Genomic DNA, 16,908 nt, shown 5'->3' on the forward strand with positions numbered 1-16,908 from the left:
TCATTTCATAGACTTACATGGCCACCCAGTTTTTGTGCCATCATCTTGGGCGGCTCACAACATTTAAAATCCAAACCATAAAATTGTAACAAAATCTCCTGACACTCCAAAGGCAAAAGCTTCTGCATATACCAACATTAAGTTTTACTAGGCTCCAGCCCCACTCTATCCTAATGCTTGTGGGAAGCCTGTTCTTCAAGGCCTTCCAGCAGTCTAGGAGGGTAGCAGCCTGCCAGACCTCAGGAGGAAGGGTGTTCTACAATCAAGGACACTAATTTTTAGAACATTCATTTCAATACTACATGCAATACATCACTGTCATTCCCATACAAACCTCTAAAATACTCTTTCAGCATTTCTTCACTTTAACTTCATCCCAAATGATTTCATCACTTTTATTTTTAATTCAATAGTCTCTGTTGAAGGCTTCTTGTTCGACCCTTTCAATCCACTTCCAATTTATTTCCATCATAATCACTCTGCATTTTCACTCTTTTAATCTTAGCCTTTCCTTGCTTGTGCTTACTTTCTTTGCAACTCTTTTTCTCTATACATACATTAACCAATATATTTTTCGCATCTTTTGCATCAGTCATTCTCTTATATGCATTTTATAGACTTGTCTTTACTTCATTAAGCTATTAAGGATCTTTCTCAAACTTCCATTTAGAACACCTCCACACTTTTCCTTGGCATTCTTTAATGTAATTTCCACTTACTCAGTTGGGATATTAATCTATCTTTTAACACTGTTTCATGCTTTCCCTTCCAACAATTATTTAACTTTGATTCTAGTTTCTTTCACATCTTTCTAGACTTAGTTTTTCTAACCTAGCTGCAGCATTCCCTACTAATGGTAAGGAATATGCCTGTCATTATGGGCACATTTTGACTAATATATTACAAATGCAACTGATGGCCAACTTTACCCCAAGCTCACACAATTCTATGCAAGTGACTTACCCACAACCCACCAACTAGGAGGTATATGCAGTATATTCTGCATGCCTGAACACTCAAGATGCCAGATAGATGTAGATATATAAAGACATCTCTCTCTCTCTCCACACACATACATACATAGATACACTCACAGACACACAGAGTACCCTCTGGCTATTATTAAAAGTTTCTGTAATCACATTTTTAATTGCTGGTTCTGCACTGAGTAGGAAACTGGACTACCTGACCTCCAAGCCATGTTAAATCCTCCAAGTACTAGCTTTAAATAATGCTATTAACTTCTTATGCTTGGAGAGGATACCCAACAAAAACCAATGCTATATTTCTGAGTAAAAAATAAAAATAATTAATAAATAGCATTGTTTTTTCTGCCTTTGGTGTACAATGAGTGAGCCATCATGGGGAACTGTGATATGCTTTAATTAGAAAAATAAACTAGAGATAAGAGAAAAACTTAGCCCCCAAGAAGTTATTAGCCAATATAGACATACCTTATCAAACTTTTCAGGCTGAAGATTTCCTATTTCTCTTCCATCAGCTGGAGAAACAGTAATTAGGCTCATCAAAGATTCTGGAATGAAGGATTCTAGTGTCTGCCTCAGCCGATGAAATCTCAAGTTATCATATTCATTTGACTGTAGAAGCCCTACATAAGGTTAGATTTAAAAAAGTACATAACAAAGCCACAGATTTCACAAGGCACTTAAGACTATATTTGGGTTTTGAATTAATTCCTGGTTTCAGCCTAAAATCAAGAAAAAAGAAAGCTACAAGAGCATTCTTTATCAATGCCTTTGAATAAACTGTTAAACTGTTTTTGGGAACAAACTAGCCAACAATGTATGCATGTTTTATTGGGTTTAATAGTAGAGTGGTTTACCTGGGCAAGCATACTGCAGTGTGGCTACTGATTTACCCCCTGGGGCAGCACACATGTCCAACATTTTTTCTCCATCCTTTACTTCCAGGGCCAGTACTGCCAGCAAAGAGGCAGCATTCAGCAGGTAATACTCCTTCAATTGTCCATCTCTGTGTTTCTGAGCAGGGAATCTACCAGGAGCATCACTGATGTAACATTTCAATGACTGTGGAAAAGAGGATGAGGCTCTTGGGAAAAGGAGGCGATAGTCTTTTAAACACAAATAGGACTCAATTTCAGAGGAGCAACTGAATTTATTAAGGAGGACAGCATACTGCCAATACAGTGGTGTTGTAAGCACTTCCCTGCAGATGAAAGAAAAAAAAAAGGGTATGTAGTGATATATAAGAATGCAACAATATGTTAGTACAAGTAGTTGTATCTTGAAGGTTACAGTGGTTTATTGTAAATATTATATTGAGAATACTGAATTAGAGTATGGTCCTTAAAGAGGAGGATTTTGCCATCTCTATTTTATACTGTTTGATTATGCCCCATCATCTCAGCATTGACTCTATAGATCTACATATTTTTTTTTTTAAATCTGACATATAATGTTTGAAAAGTAAATAGTTTTGGCATTTTGTGGTCAGGTACAATTTTAATTATTTAAAAAAAGGATGGAATGGGGAGCAGGAGGGAGGAGTAGGAAGAAAACAAAACAGCAATCAACCTGACTGAATTCCATGCATCTCCCAAATCTTTGGAGTATTGTTTCTCAAAGTGATTTAGAACAATCTGGCATATTTGCTTCTGAAGCTTTCTTTCTGATGTTGACTCTTTCTGATGATGGCATGTGAGAGAGAGAGAGAAAAGTATGCATAAATACTAGGTAGGCAAAATCTGCAGAGTTATATTTGGACCACGTATATTAAAATTAATCTTCTCAAATTAATCTCTAAGATAGCCTGATTTCAGGGGCAGGCGATTATTTCAATAGGGATCTTTCACATCACTTAAACCTTTCGTAGGTAAACTTTTCGTAGGTAAACTGAGAAGAAATCGCCTAAAACCCAGGCATTTCCTCTATTGTTTTCTGCAAGAAACCCTGGCGCCCGCTTCTATCCTCAAATCGAAAAAAAGGAAGACGCACCTTTCCATTAAAACCGGAAATGAGGACTAAATCATCTTGATTTTATTGGCGAAGCAAAGCTAGCCGAGACCCACATCTCTAACCCGATAGGATATCACGACTTTGAGCATTCTGGGAGGGACGCGAAACACGGCAGAGCAAAGGTTCCGTCTTCTCAACTGGTTCGCACTCACCTGGCCCTTCGCCGAGGAATACTGCTCCGTTCTGTGTCGGCGGGCGGCAACCGCATTCGCCCGAAGCGCTCCCCGCAAGAGCATATTCAAAGGCTGGAAGCAACGCACATGTCGTCCTTTTCTTCCTTATTGGGCCGGCGGAAGCAACTCCGAAAAGCGAGTCACGGGGGAAGAGGGGATCGCAATAGCGCCTCCAGCCAAGGGAGGAGCTAACGCGTGGCGCAGCTACGTCGGACTACGCCGGGGAGAATTCGGGACTGCAGCATAGCTAGTCTTCTTGTTTTAACGGGCCGTGGGGGTGGGGAGCCTATTGTACTGTTGAAAAGCTACCATCCAAAAACAGGAATGGTTCTAGTGGAGTCTGTTCTTTGTTTGCCAGTATTTTTTTTAAAAAAATATATTTGATGCTTTGTCTAAAAAGCAAGGCTCCCTTAACTTCTACTGACGAAATGGACAGTCCATCTAGTTTTTCTTGCCAACAGCAGGAAAACGGTTTGTTAGATTTATCTCCTACCTTCTGTTCTGAAGTTAAAGGCAAGTTACATAGTGCTCCCTCACATTTTGCCTCACAACCACCCTGCAAAGTAGGCTGGCCCAGTGGCACCACTGAACTTCTGTGGCTGAAGGTAAATGAGAACCCGGACTCCCCTGGTGCAAATCCAATTCCTTCACCACTCCACACTGGCTCCTAATAATTGTCTCTGGATCTGAAAGACAAAACAATCTGTGTCTTGGGTCTGTATTTTTATGCTGTTTGATGCATTTAGTGCATGCAAACACCCCGTGAAAATCCATGACTGGATAGGATCCAAGCCTCAATTTTATGTTTGCTCCACAAGGGCATCGGAAATCATTCACTGACCACAGGTGGGTGGTGTAATCTGCAATTTTAAATTTTAAGTGGTTCCCCTCTAAAATGTGCATTTTTGGTCACATTAACAGCAAATGTTTATGGCTTGAGCACTGATTGGTCAGTGGCTCAATTGTCCTTAGTTCAGAGAAATGCCTGAACTACTTAAGGAACAGGAAGAGGCATGGAGCACCCGAGAATTACTGAAATGAGCCTACGGAAACAAACCGCAAGTGATTTCTTGAAGCAAATTATAGGAAGACCAATTGTAAAATTAAATTCTGGAATTTATTTTATGGCTAATTTCATGCAGATTGATTTCTTGTGATTGTGGTTTCATGTAAATGCAAATTTCATTGGAATCCACTATGAGCCCTCAGGCCAGGGCTTTAGTGTCCAGGTAGCATCAAAACCAGTTAGTGCCATAACTGTAATGGCTCAGTGAATGCAGAGATCTGATTTGATCATAGTTTCATGTGGATGCTGTGTAAAAATCATGAGGATCCATGCATTCATTTTTATAGCTATGGACTCCCTCAGGGTTCCATTTTATCCCCTATGCTTTTTAACATCTACATCAAACTGCTGGGAGACGTGATGTGGGCTGAGATGCCATCAATATGTGGATGACACCAAGCTCTCCCTCTCCTTTTCACCTATCACGGGTGAGGCAGTTGGTATTTTGAGTTAGTGCTTGGGCAGGGTAATGAACTGGATGAGGGCCAATCAACTGAAGTTGTTTGTGTGTGGTACATCTGCCAGCTCCGCCTGTCCTGGAGGGTCTTCAGTTGCTCTAAAGTGAGTTTGCTGTTTGCTGTGTTCCTAGATCCATCCATGTCATTAGATGCCCACATGGCCTCAGTGGCACAGAGCACTTTTTATCGGCTTTAGTTGATTTACCACCTGTGACCTTACCTAGAGAGCAGTTGTTCACATTTCCTGGTTGCATTATTGCAATGTGTTGCATATGGGGCTACCTTAGAATACAGTCCAGAAACTTCAGCTCAAAACAGAGTGACTAGACTACTCACTGGGACTGGCCAATACAAGAATATTATGCCAGTTCTTTGCCATCTACATTGGATGTTGATCTGTTTCCAGACCCAATTCAGAATGCTGGTTTTGGCTTTTAAAGCCCTGAATGGCTTAGACCAGGTTACCTGAATTAGTGTTTTCTCCCAGATGTACCTACCTAGATAATGTGGGCCTCTACGAGGAGGCAAGAACAAGAAATAAGGAACTTGAAAGTTACTGAGATGTCCACAGATGCTGTATTACTTATCATTGATCTGACAGTTTTTTGTTCATCTGTGAAGCAAAATATGGATGCAAGACATAGCTCCATATAATTTTTAGAGGATCCACATTTATTACTATTACTATTGGTGGGGGGGAGGCAAAAGATTTCTTTAATTGAAAATAAAATTGAAAGCTGATGTTCTCTAAAACAAGACTGCCTCACTAGGTCCCATGGCCTTCATTAGAAAATAGGAATTTGAAAGGCTGCACCACAATGCTTTGTTTGGAAATGTGCCCATCTGTTGGGGGAGAGGGAAGAGACAAAGATAAACTATAGTGATAACACAGGCAATGGTGGCAGTAGCCAGCTTGCTGTCGATAGAACATTTTCATCAGTTGGCTGTAGTCGTGTCTGCTTTGCCAGCCATTTTGTGAATGCACAAGATGACTACCACTACCCTTGCAGGAGTTGTGAGAATATCCTTTTGATTCTTCTCAAGATGCCAAATATTATCCAGGCCAGAAAAAATCATATTCTCAAGTGAGCTATATTTAATTTCTGTCCTGATATAATGCTATTTAAGCAGTCTTGGCTTGGGAGCAAAAAGATTTGCAAAACTGAGACTGTAGACTTCCTTGATATGGTATTCAAACAGATACATTTTGCTAAGTAACAACAGGATGTACTAGATCCAGACTCTACACCAGAGATGGGCAACCTGCTGCTTTGCAGGTATTAAGATGCTGTAGTCCAAAAGCTCTTAAGACTCCAAGTTGCTTGTTCTTGCTCTACATTAGGGCTGTGCAATCTTGGAAGAAGTAACAGCTGCTTTAAGTCACATTAACTTCAATGAATTGACTCCTTAAAGTTGCTGCACCTTTTCTCAGGCTCAACCCCTTAAAGCACTACTTCCCCCCCCACCCCCCCGGGATCAAGTGGAAAGGGCTGGTTTAATGAACAACAGAGAGGTGATGTGCTCAAACTAGGGCCAAAGCATTTCTTTCAAATAATTTCTGAAGCAGAAGCCCTACTCCATATTATAACTTTTGGCTCAGATGTTTTAGGAAAACTTGAAAATCTATCTAACTTCAACTGGATTTCTTAGCAAGTCATTAATGAAGCTTTATTTTTAAAATAAAACCTGTGCTTCAGATAAAGTAGATTATAAGATTAAACATTAAATCACATTCCTATGTATCTTTATTTCATACATATAAAAACATTAAATGAACTATTCAATAAATAAAAAAAAACATAATAAACACAAGGAAAGTCAACATATTAAGGACACATTCCTAATAGTGCTTACGCATCTTATAACAAGAAAAATAAAAAATCCCATTAATATACTTCATTATTGAATATATTTCCACTGATAAAACAGGAGGTAAATAATTCTTCCTAACCATGAGTTGCCCTCAAAATCTCCAGACAGAAAATCTTCTATCTGAAACAGATTTTGAGGACTGGAGGTGGAGAAAAATACAGCACAGGTAAGAAGGAAGTCTTACTGCATAAGCCTTAAGAGAGAGAAAAAAATGTTTTTGAGCTTCAAGAAAGTAGGACAGTCCTTAATAGTTTTCAGTGTTAACTAAAAGGAAAGAACATTTAATTTCTGAAGGAAAATGGAAAACAATCTTCCATTTTTGTATATAATCTAAAAAAATCAAACATTTTGGAACTATATGTGGGATCAACTATGCACATCCAATTATGCAGTTTTGAATTAAACAGAAAGTAGTCTTACAAAAGCAAGCTCATTCAGCTTTTATGTATGCAGCTGATTATGTCTGTAAGGCTATTTCAATTGAGTTTAGGATAGATACAAATCATGTACGAAAGGGTTCAACTGGACAAGTTATTTAATATGGACATTGCTATCATCAAAAAGAATTCAAACATAAATTTAGACTGCAAAGAAACAGAAGCTTTTGAATAATACATTGTTAGAGGGTGAGAATTTCCAAAGATCCAGAAGGCTCTGGTATATACCTCAAACCTCACTATATTCACAGACTTTCCTGTTCAGTTTAGTACTAAGAGGCTTTATGCAGTTTGTATGCATCTGTTCTCACTATCTGAGCATACAGAGAAACCTCTGATCATATAGGAATTCTGATCATTTATCACTTATACCCAACTGACAAGAAAGTAAAAACTGGATTGTACTGTTTTTAAGAAGTGCATATGCACTAAGTTACACACTCCTAGAAATGTTCATTTCTGAAATTATTCGATTTGCAATTACTAAGAACTGAAGCAATGGAAAGTCTTCAGGGGAGAAAGATACCATAATTTTTGATAAAAACAATTCCATTTATTCTAACACACGAGGAACCCCTAACTTAATGGGGAAATGTGTTTCCATGGATGACATAAAGGCTCTAGGGTAATTGGATTCAAAGCCAAAAAGGTGCCTTGGATTGTGCAGAAGCATGAACTGCACCTGTCTGCAACTCTTTAAAATGCCACATAAGCCCGAGAGAAGAAACATTTGTTATATTTGGTGTAAGGAGGTGTAATTAGATGCTACATTTATACTTCTGCTCACCCCAAAATACCCAAGCTGTAGTATTTGTATGTTCCCAAAGATGAAATGATTACTGCAAGATCTGTGGCCATGAACATTAAGCCCTATAGTTGAAGGATATTTATTAATATCTATTGGAAAGTCAAAAAGAAGATGGCTGAATTTATTCTCATCCTCCCTCTAGCTCCAAGAACACAAAATTAATGGTCAGAACTAACTCCTGAAATGTTTTCTTTCCCATTAAGGGAAACATGAATATAGTTTCCTTTCATCACACTTTTTTTTCCAGGCAGATCAAGGACAAAGACAAAACAACATAATTAACAACTAGGCAAATTGTGAAGCAAGACACACACAAGTATATTGCTTTTCCAAAAAATAAAGTAGATACTTATGAATATAGGTATGCATTTTAGAATTTTAAAATAGTTCTGTTGACCAAATAGTCTGTTAAAAACAAATAAAATACTAGAAAAATATATCAAATCGTTTAAATGTACAGTTCATATTTTCCCCATTTGAACATGCATATAGTTAAAAAAAACTTCTTGAAGTATTGAATATACAAAAGTACTTAACCAAACTGGAAAAAAACAACAACTATGTATATGCATAATTAAGTTGAGTTTGGTGTTGAAAGTATTATTTCCAGCAAGGGTAATAAAAATCCTGTTGTCAGCTCTTTTTCCAAGAATTCTGCTTGTATGAGTTTTCTTGCTTCATATCAACTTTGAAGAGCAGCTGGTAAATTGAGGAAGCAGGATTCTTAACATTTAAAAGAACCATCCTTACCAGGAATCCCAATGTAATCTTGCTGCCCTTGCCTAGCAATTTGCAAGAATAACAGGTGTCTCATCAAAAAAGAAAGCAATGTGTAATGTAATGTATTTTAGATTCCTCTTGAAAGCTGCAACATGACTGCTAGTTAAGAAATGACATCATGGGTATCGCTGTTCGGTCTTTGATGTACAGCAAGTGGAGGCAATGGCTTTCCATAGAAATCTAAAGCACAAATTAGAAAAGAAACCAAATCAACAGATAATATACCTCTTATCCAACTATTGTGAGGAACAGCAAAAAAAAGTGTGGAATTGTCTGCTTATTTAATATGTGTACAGAAATCTTTAGACTTCATCTGATGTTACAACTCTACCTTGTGCAAAATGTACTGTATTGAAAGATACATGTTTATTATGCAGTAGATGTTCATCTGTTTCACAGTCTCTTTTTTACAGTTTGTCATTCCTTTTGGCAGGCAGAATGACTTGAGAAAACAGAAACAGTAGACAAACAAAAGAGTTTTAGGATTTCTGAACCACAAATACTCAGCCCACAAATACTCTGGGACACAAACACAAATATAGAGGACCCTGTTCTCAGTTGGCAGAAATTCATATTGTTGAAAACATAAAGGAATTTGTAGTTAAACATAGTAAGGAGAACAAGCTAAGTGAACTGATGCCAGATGGCTAGAATTCTTATTATATATGGTTAACTCAAATCCCTGTTACTGCTACTCTCAACCGCCTTATGTTTCATAGATAATAATGTATAGATCAAATCGATCAGGAAAGGAAGAATTTCAGAGGATCATTTCCATAAGAAGCATCTGGTTTCTCTTCTTTTTCCCTATTTCCCCAAATAGTTTTAAATCAGCGGCACCAACACTGAGGATTTAAAGTGGATACTTCCAACAGTGGTTTGATGGTGCCAATGGCAGATTGCACAGAGTTTGAAAGCAGGTATCTGAGGATTTTTATGACAATGTGTTTCTTAATATAAGCAGAATTTCAAAAAGGAAAACAAGACCCCTGTGCCAAATTATTAAACTATTTTTAGAATGGGAGGGAAACATCCATCTTTAAACAGACATTAAAAGAGAATAAGAAATCAGGAAGGTTTAGAATATGCAAAATTATAAAGCTATAAAAAGATGGTGGATGCATTCACAGGAGACAGAACAGGACATTACACTGATTATATTCACTACAGTTTTTAGGGTATTTTTTACTCTTAGTTGTGCTGAAAATAGATTAAGTCATATCTATTGCGACATCATGTTTTGCTTTAGTTTATGAAGATTTTCTCCCCATGTAAATATAATAGAGATGTTAATACGGCTTTAATCTCTACAACAGAGAAAACCTACTAAATTTCAATATGTTGCAAGATACTAAGTATGTAAGCATTTCCTATATATTTTCTACACATTAAGTGAGGAGTAGGATTAAATAATACAACTAAATTGGTTATAAATCCTTACAACAAGAATAATATTCTAAAATAAAATGATCCTTTTTACAGAAATAGAGATCTGCTGCATAAGACCCAAGTCTTTCTTAATCCACCATTCTGTTTACCAAGTGGCCAACCTATGCCTGTGCAGTGCTCACAAGCAGGAGGTAGAGACATTTAATCATCCTGCTGATGTTCTTCTGCAACTGGTATTTGAAGGCATGCACCTCTAACTGAAAGATAACATTTAGTCTTCAGAGCTAATAGCCCTTAATAGACCTGTCCTTCATAAATTTATCTACACCCTTTGAAAGCCACCCAAATTACTGGGAGATCGTATCTTGTGATATTGAATTTCAAAAATTAATCATGTGCTGCATGTAGTTTCTTTTTGCTGTTCTAAATCTTCCAGTCAGGTTCACTGAATGACTCTTCAGCTCAATGTTTTGAGAGAGGGAGAAAACGTTCTCCCTGTTCATTCTTTCCATCCCATGCATGGTTTTATATACCTCAATTGTAAACTTGAGTCCCTGTCACTCACATTTTTCCCTATGCTAAAAATATTCCAGGCTTTCTCACAAGGAAGGTGTTCAAGACTCTGATAGTTTTGATTGCCCTCTTCTTCACTTTTCCCAGAAATACGACATCCTTTTTCAAATGTGCTGACCAAACTGTCTATAGTGTTCCAGATGCAAATATACCAAATTAGTATAAAGGAATTATAATGTTTGCAGTTTTATTTTCAGTCTCTTTTCTAATGATCACTAGCATGGATTTTGCCTTTTTCACAGCTGACGTGAACTGAGTCAGCATCTTCGTTGAGCTATCCACTACGATGTCCAAAATCTATTTCCTGATTAGTTGAATGCAGCTCAAACTCATTGGAATATATATGAAGTTAGGGATTTTTGCCCCAAGGCATATCACTTTGCACTTAATTAAAATGAACCAAGTCACATTTTGCCATTTGGCTGACCATTCACCCACTATAAAAAGATCTTTCACCACCCTGAATAGTTTACAGATAGTCCTCGTTTAATGACCATTTGTTTAGTGACAGTTTGGACTTACAACAGTGCTAAAACCCAACTTTTGGCTAGTCCTCGCACTTACAACTGTCACAGCATCCCCACAGTCACATGATCATGATTCAGGTGCTTGGCAACCAGTTCACATTTATGACTGTCACAGTGTCCTGCAATCACGTGATTGCCATTTTTGACCTTCACAGCTGGGTTCCAGAAAGCAAAATAAATGGGGAACCACATGCTTCACTTAACTACATGGTTCACTTAACAACCATGTGGTTCACTTAACGGCCATGTGGTTCACTTAACGGCCGCTGCAAAATGCTCATATAATTGGGTCAGGTTCACTTAACGATCGCATTGCTTAGTGACCAAAATTCCAGTCCCAAATGTGATCGTTAAGCGAGGACTGCCTGCAATATCATTGTGATCTACAAGACTGTCACAAACTCACCTGTGTCCCTAATGAATGAATCCCCCACAAACAAAAGTTCTCCACCTACCAGAATATCATCCTTGGTATAAGAGAATGTGGATTCATCACCCAAGAACTGGGTTCCTTCTCCCTGAAATACTCTCCTTTCCCCAAACCTTCATTCTCTTTGATGTCAAGAAAGGCTATCATCCTGGGACAAAGCTATTACATCTCTGAAAGTCACAGTCATGTGACATCACACTTAACAACCATGGATGATTTGCTTAATTATTGCAGTGGAACTGAAGTCATAAATCAGGGGTGGTCATGTGATGTTTCTCTTAATGACCATGTCACTTATTGATGGAGTTGCTGGTCCCAATTGCGGTTGTTAAGTGAGGACTACCTGTATCTAATAATTCTAGAGTTTGGAATCTTGTAAGGTTTTACAAGAATCTTCCCTATTCTGTTGCTAAACTTACCTTGATACTTAAAATTCTGGAGACAGGGGGTCATTGCGCTCCTTCCCCACTATACTCACTTGCAAACTCCCCTGTCCGTTTTGCCTGTCCAGTCAGGATTTCCCAACCACCTCTCCTCTTTCTAAAGACTGCTAGCTGAGACTGATCTCTTGGTCAAGGGTTGCACCTCCACTTATTAGCTGATCTAAACATAATTTTATTTAAAAACGAAGTAAAGAATGTAAAAGAAAGTCAGTTTGGTGTAGTGGTCAAGGCACTGGGCTAGAAAGAGGGAGACCATGAGTTCTAGTCCCACCTTAGGCACAAAGCCAGCTGGGTGACCTTGGGCCAGTCAATCTTTCTCAGCCATAGAAAGGAGGCAATGGCAAACCACTACTGAAATATTGCCAAAAAAACTGCAGGGAGTAGTCCAGGCAGTCGCCGAGAATCAGACATGATTGAATGGCAAAAGAAGAAGAAGAATATAGTACAGAAAAATACTGAACAGGGTAGAATAGAATTTTGAGGTTATGTGTGCTTTTCTAAAGGCCTGATTTATAGGAAAGTCCTATTATGAGGATGCTAAAGTCTTAGAATTCCAGTAATTACCCACTTTATAACTTTAGTTCCTAAACTGGAGTCAGTGGCATATAATAGTCCCAGTAATACCAGAGTAAATAGTACTCAAGTATATATTCTCTTTCATCATGTCAGATCAAAGTTATCATGTTTTCAAGTGAAATATAGCCAAGAATGGAAAGAAGTACATGCAAAATTGTAATTAGTAATTGTATTCTTTGAGTGAGCTGAAAGTCAAAGCTTACAGGAGCTCACATGTAATCTTATGTTGACGGATTCACAAACTTGATTTATGATTTGCAATCAGAAGTATTTCTTGCATAAGAATTATTCTATTCCACTTTTTAACAAAAATACTATCCAAGGAATGACAAATTGTAGTTACCCTTCCTATGCTCCAGCCACAATCAAGCCCATTGTCAAGAGCAAAAAGATCATAATCAGAAAATACGGCCCTTCTCCTCCCTACCTCTTTTTCTGTCCTTTCCCTCGTTTTCTTTTCTTTATACTCCTTAAAAAGAAATATGGGTATTAAATCAACTGTTGAAAATTATATTGTTGTCTATTACAAAGGAAATCAATTTATGTGCAAAATACAAATGTGACGAATATAATAAAGTCTTGATACATCTTTCTAATCCAAGGAGCAAAATCTGAGGCCGTAGTGCTGCAAGCAGACGTTGAAAGCATTGGTTGCCATTTCATAACTCTTCCAAAAGTTGCTACTTCATAAATTGTAATGTGAAAAAAGGGGGACATTATGAAATGCATGGGGCCTACCATATTAACTACAATTAATTCATTAATTTTAAATGCATTTAACTATAAATGAAATGAAATAAAATTTAGTTTTTGTCCTAACCGTGGTAATGCCTGTTTTTTGAAGTATGGTCCTAGGTACTCCATTCGAAGGTCAAATATAGCCCTTGGCTAGAGAAGTCAGATAACTCTGATCTAGTTTAATATTATGTGCTCTGACTAGCAGGTCAAACCAGCATGTCAGGCATTAATCCTTTGTGGTGTTATTGGTCAAGATCATTTTAGAGATCTTAGTGGTGGAATAGCAACCATATGCATGACATGTGCTCTATCACTGAACTGTGGGCCGTGTCAAGGAGGAAAACATTTTCCATCAGTTTTAAACGTTTTCATATAAAACAATACAGATACCTTGAAAATGAAACAATTCTTACTAATAACCAATAAAGAGGTAATTAGAAATCAGAACCTACTAGGAAAGAACTAGATTCTTTCACATAATATTTATAGCAAAATTGTATTTTATAAAAACCATGTTCAATAATAAAAACTATTTGTACTTACAAATTGTTTCTATATACTCATAAAAATAGCCATAAGCTAAGCACACAGTGGCTTCCTGCCTAATTAACTCATAACAATTTCCCCCACTTCTGCTGCACCTTGTAAAATTTAGCAACTGGTTTACCTATCTTTAGGTTCAACATTTATAGGTAGTTGAGAATGGGAAGAATTCAAGATTGTGTGAATGCTCATCTGCTCAAGAGGTTTTTTTTTTAAAAATTTCGTGTGCACTCTCCAACACCTCTTAAAATATTTTCCAACACATCCTAGAACAGTTTATAGCAGATCTTCTTTTGACAAATAGTTAACAATGGATATGGTCCTTTGCATTTTAATTTGTTCTATTTTTTCCCTCTGAGCAATATACAACTACATGACCACACCAATAAGCAACAGATCTGTCCTGAAGCAAGGAGAATGAAATAAATCATTAACGAGACTCCATTTACATATAGTTTAAAGAGAAAAAAAATGAGGGGAAACAACTGATTGCTCTTAAAGAAGCACCAAATTAATCAAAATGAAAGAAATAAGCCAGTATGCAAAACATAATATATTGCTGAAGACAAATAGCAAATTCCTCCGAAATTACCATTATGATGAGTTTCACCAAGAGGCTCAAGTTTCCGGATTCTGTTAATTTTAGGTGTTTCCCATCCCACTGCAAAAAAAAAAAAAAATATATATATATATATATCAAACGGCAATTATATAATCAATCAAATCTGCTAAAGCAAACATTCATCTATGTAGATGAAGAAAACTCCCAACAACCGGAACTTATATTGACTGATGAACATGGTAGATGTTGGGGTAGAAATTAATTTGCATGGGGTTAAGACTCTGATATTGGGAATTATCTTAATTAAAGTACAGATATAAGAATGGTTTGTGACACAAACAAAGCTTTCATGAGGTGTTACTTTATACAACAGAACAGTGAATTCAAAAAGAAGAGGCAAGAGAAATACAAGCTATTTTGAATGAGATAAAAAGAAGAGAAAGTATAAAGACGTTTCCAGAGAAGATAAATATTTCTCAACAAATTAAGCTTCTATAGTGACAATTATATATTAACACTAAGAGAAATGGTAATAAAATTACGCAATACAAAAAAAAGAGTTTGCAAATAAATTAGGGAAGTGGGTGGCATATAAATTATGAAAAGAAAAGATGATATTGAAATTATAAGAGGGGGATACTGTAATAACAGATGATGTTGTTATGCAAAAAGTATTTTATCAACATTATTCCAATATATATAAAGGACAAGAAATTTCCCTGGAGAAAACAGATGAATATTTAAAGAAACAAAAACAGGAAATGGGACTGGTGGTCTAATGCTGCATGGCTGGGATGGGTGGCCTCGCACAGCATGGCTGGGCTTGCTGCCCCGCAAGGCAGGGTGCAGGACTTTCAAAAGGGCAGAGATGGGGGTGGGGGGAGATGGAGAAGAGATAGGTGGGTGTGGGGAGTTGAAGGCAGTGTTCAGGGCTGGGAGGAACCAAGCCCAGAATGGCTTTGATTGGGGTGGATGCTCAGGCTAATGACCTCGTAAAATTCACTTAACAACGGCAAGGGAAATTGCCAGGATTGCCATTGCTAAGCAATGCCATCTCGCTTTACAACTGCATTGCTTAGTGATGGAAATTACGGGCTCAATTAACAACGTTAAATGAAGACCACCTGTAAAACAGGAAAGGTGTCTGGAAGAGATGGGTTACCAGCTTCTTATTATAAATGCTTTGAGGATGAACTTTTATGACCTTTACAAAATATGATAAATTCAGAGGGGAAAGATGCCAGAGAGCTGAAAAGAGGCTAATATACCATTAATGTCTAAGGAGAGACAAGATTTGACTTTAACAAGAAACTACCAGCCATTACCATTATTGAATAATGACTATAAGTTGTTTACAACAATTTTGGCTGAGAGGTTGAAAATAATTTTGAAAGAATTTATTCATGAGGATCAATGTGGATTTTTACTTAAAAGAGGATAATATAAGAAATGTGTTGGACATTTTCAAATATTTGGGAGCAACATAATGAAAAACAAGCCACAATGATTTTCTTAAATGTAGAGAAGGCCTTTGACAATTTGAACTGGGCTTTCCTGTTTGAAGTTTTGGAAGATATGAACTTTGGAGAGAATTTTATTAAATGGGTAAGATTGATCTACACTTCCTCAGCGAAAGCACAAATAATTGTCAATGGAGATTTAACAAAACCCTGTAGATACAAAAAGGAACAAGACAGGGATGCACATTGTCTCCTCTCCTGTTTATATTAGTTCTTGAAATATTGAATAGAGATATAAGACAAGATGAGAGAATTGTGGGAGTAAAGATTAAAAATGAAACTTAAAGGTTAAGGGCATTTGCTGATGACTTGGTGTTGATTCTGGAGGATCCACTAAAGGGAATAGAGACATTAATGAGAAAATTAAAAGAATTAGTACACTAGCAGGTTTTAAGATTAATAATCAGAAGACAAAGATATGAACAAAAATATGAAAATAGAGGATCAAACAGAATTGATGAAGAAAATTGATTTTTTAAGATTGAAAAAAAAAAGTAATCTGGATATCACCATGACAAATATGTATGTTATTTAAAAATAATTATGTTAAGACATGGAATGAAGTTAAAAAGGATATTAAGATGGGAGAAATTACAATTGTCATTGTTGGAGAAAATTTCTATGATAAAAATGAGTGTTTTGCCTAGAATGATGTTTTTGTTTCAGACAATACTGGTTTTGACAACAGATGCACCATTTAAACAGTGGCAAAAGGATATATCTAAATTTATATGGCAAGGAAAAAAAACCAGTAGTTAAATATAAGGTGTTACAAGATGCAAAGGAAAGAGGAGGATTGAGTTTACCTTATTTGAAACTGTATTTTGTAGCTTGCTGTTTGGTTTGGATGAAAGAGTGGGTGTTGCTGAGAAATAGAAGACTTTTAGAGTTTTTTGACATGAGATTTGGGTGGCATGGATATTTCTGGTAAGATAAAGTTTAATTTAGATTTAAAAAAACAACACTATTGTATTAGACGTGCCATATTGAGGATATGGAAAAGATACAAGTCCAGGT

General features: G+C 36.9%; 2 protein-coding genes across 6 annotated transcripts in view; both read right to left on the reverse strand.

The window, feature by feature from the left end:
* The window catches only part of NSUN3 (NOP2/Sun RNA methyltransferase 3), a 49,086-nt gene extending 45,740 nt beyond the window's left edge, over positions 1–3,346 (reverse strand). The window contains exons 1-4 of one of the 4 annotated variants that reach the window (XM_063305544.1): positions 3,149–3,346; positions 2,556–2,665; positions 1,844–2,187; positions 1,455–1,609 (exon numbers count right to left, since the gene is read on the reverse strand). In XM_063305544.1, the coding sequence (XP_063161614.1) occupies positions 1,455–1,609; positions 1,844–2,187; positions 2,556–2,665; positions 3,149–3,232 (693 nt within the window). In that variant the 5' untranslated portion in view covers positions 3,233–3,346. Of the gene's footprint in view, positions 1–1,454; positions 1,610–1,843; positions 2,188–2,555; positions 2,666–2,975; positions 3,082–3,148 lie in introns of those variants that run through there. The other 3 variants (XM_063305543.1, XM_063305546.1, XM_063305547.1) reach the window with 3 other exon arrangements.
* A 3,069-nt stretch (positions 3,347–6,415) lies between these two features.
* ARL13B (ADP ribosylation factor like GTPase 13B) overlaps positions 6,416–16,908 on the reverse strand; it is a 58,681-nt gene continuing 48,188 nt past the window's right edge. The window contains exons 10-12 of one of the 2 annotated variants that reach the window (XM_063305549.1): positions 14,402–14,470; positions 12,956–12,997; positions 6,416–8,770 (exon numbers count right to left, since the gene is read on the reverse strand). In XM_063305549.1, coding sequence (XP_063161619.1) covers positions 12,990–12,997; positions 14,402–14,470 — 77 coding nt within the window. In that variant the 3' untranslated portion in view covers positions 6,416–8,770; positions 12,956–12,989. The remainder of the gene's footprint in view (positions 8,771–12,955; positions 12,998–14,401; positions 14,471–16,908) is intronic. The other variant, XM_063305548.1, reaches the window with a different exon arrangement.

The sequence above is a fragment of the Candoia aspera genome, chromosome 5 (assembly GCF_035149785.1).
Source record: "Candoia aspera isolate rCanAsp1 chromosome 5, rCanAsp1.hap2, whole genome shotgun sequence".
NCBI lineage: Eukaryota > Metazoa > Chordata > Lepidosauria > Squamata > Boidae > Candoia > Candoia aspera.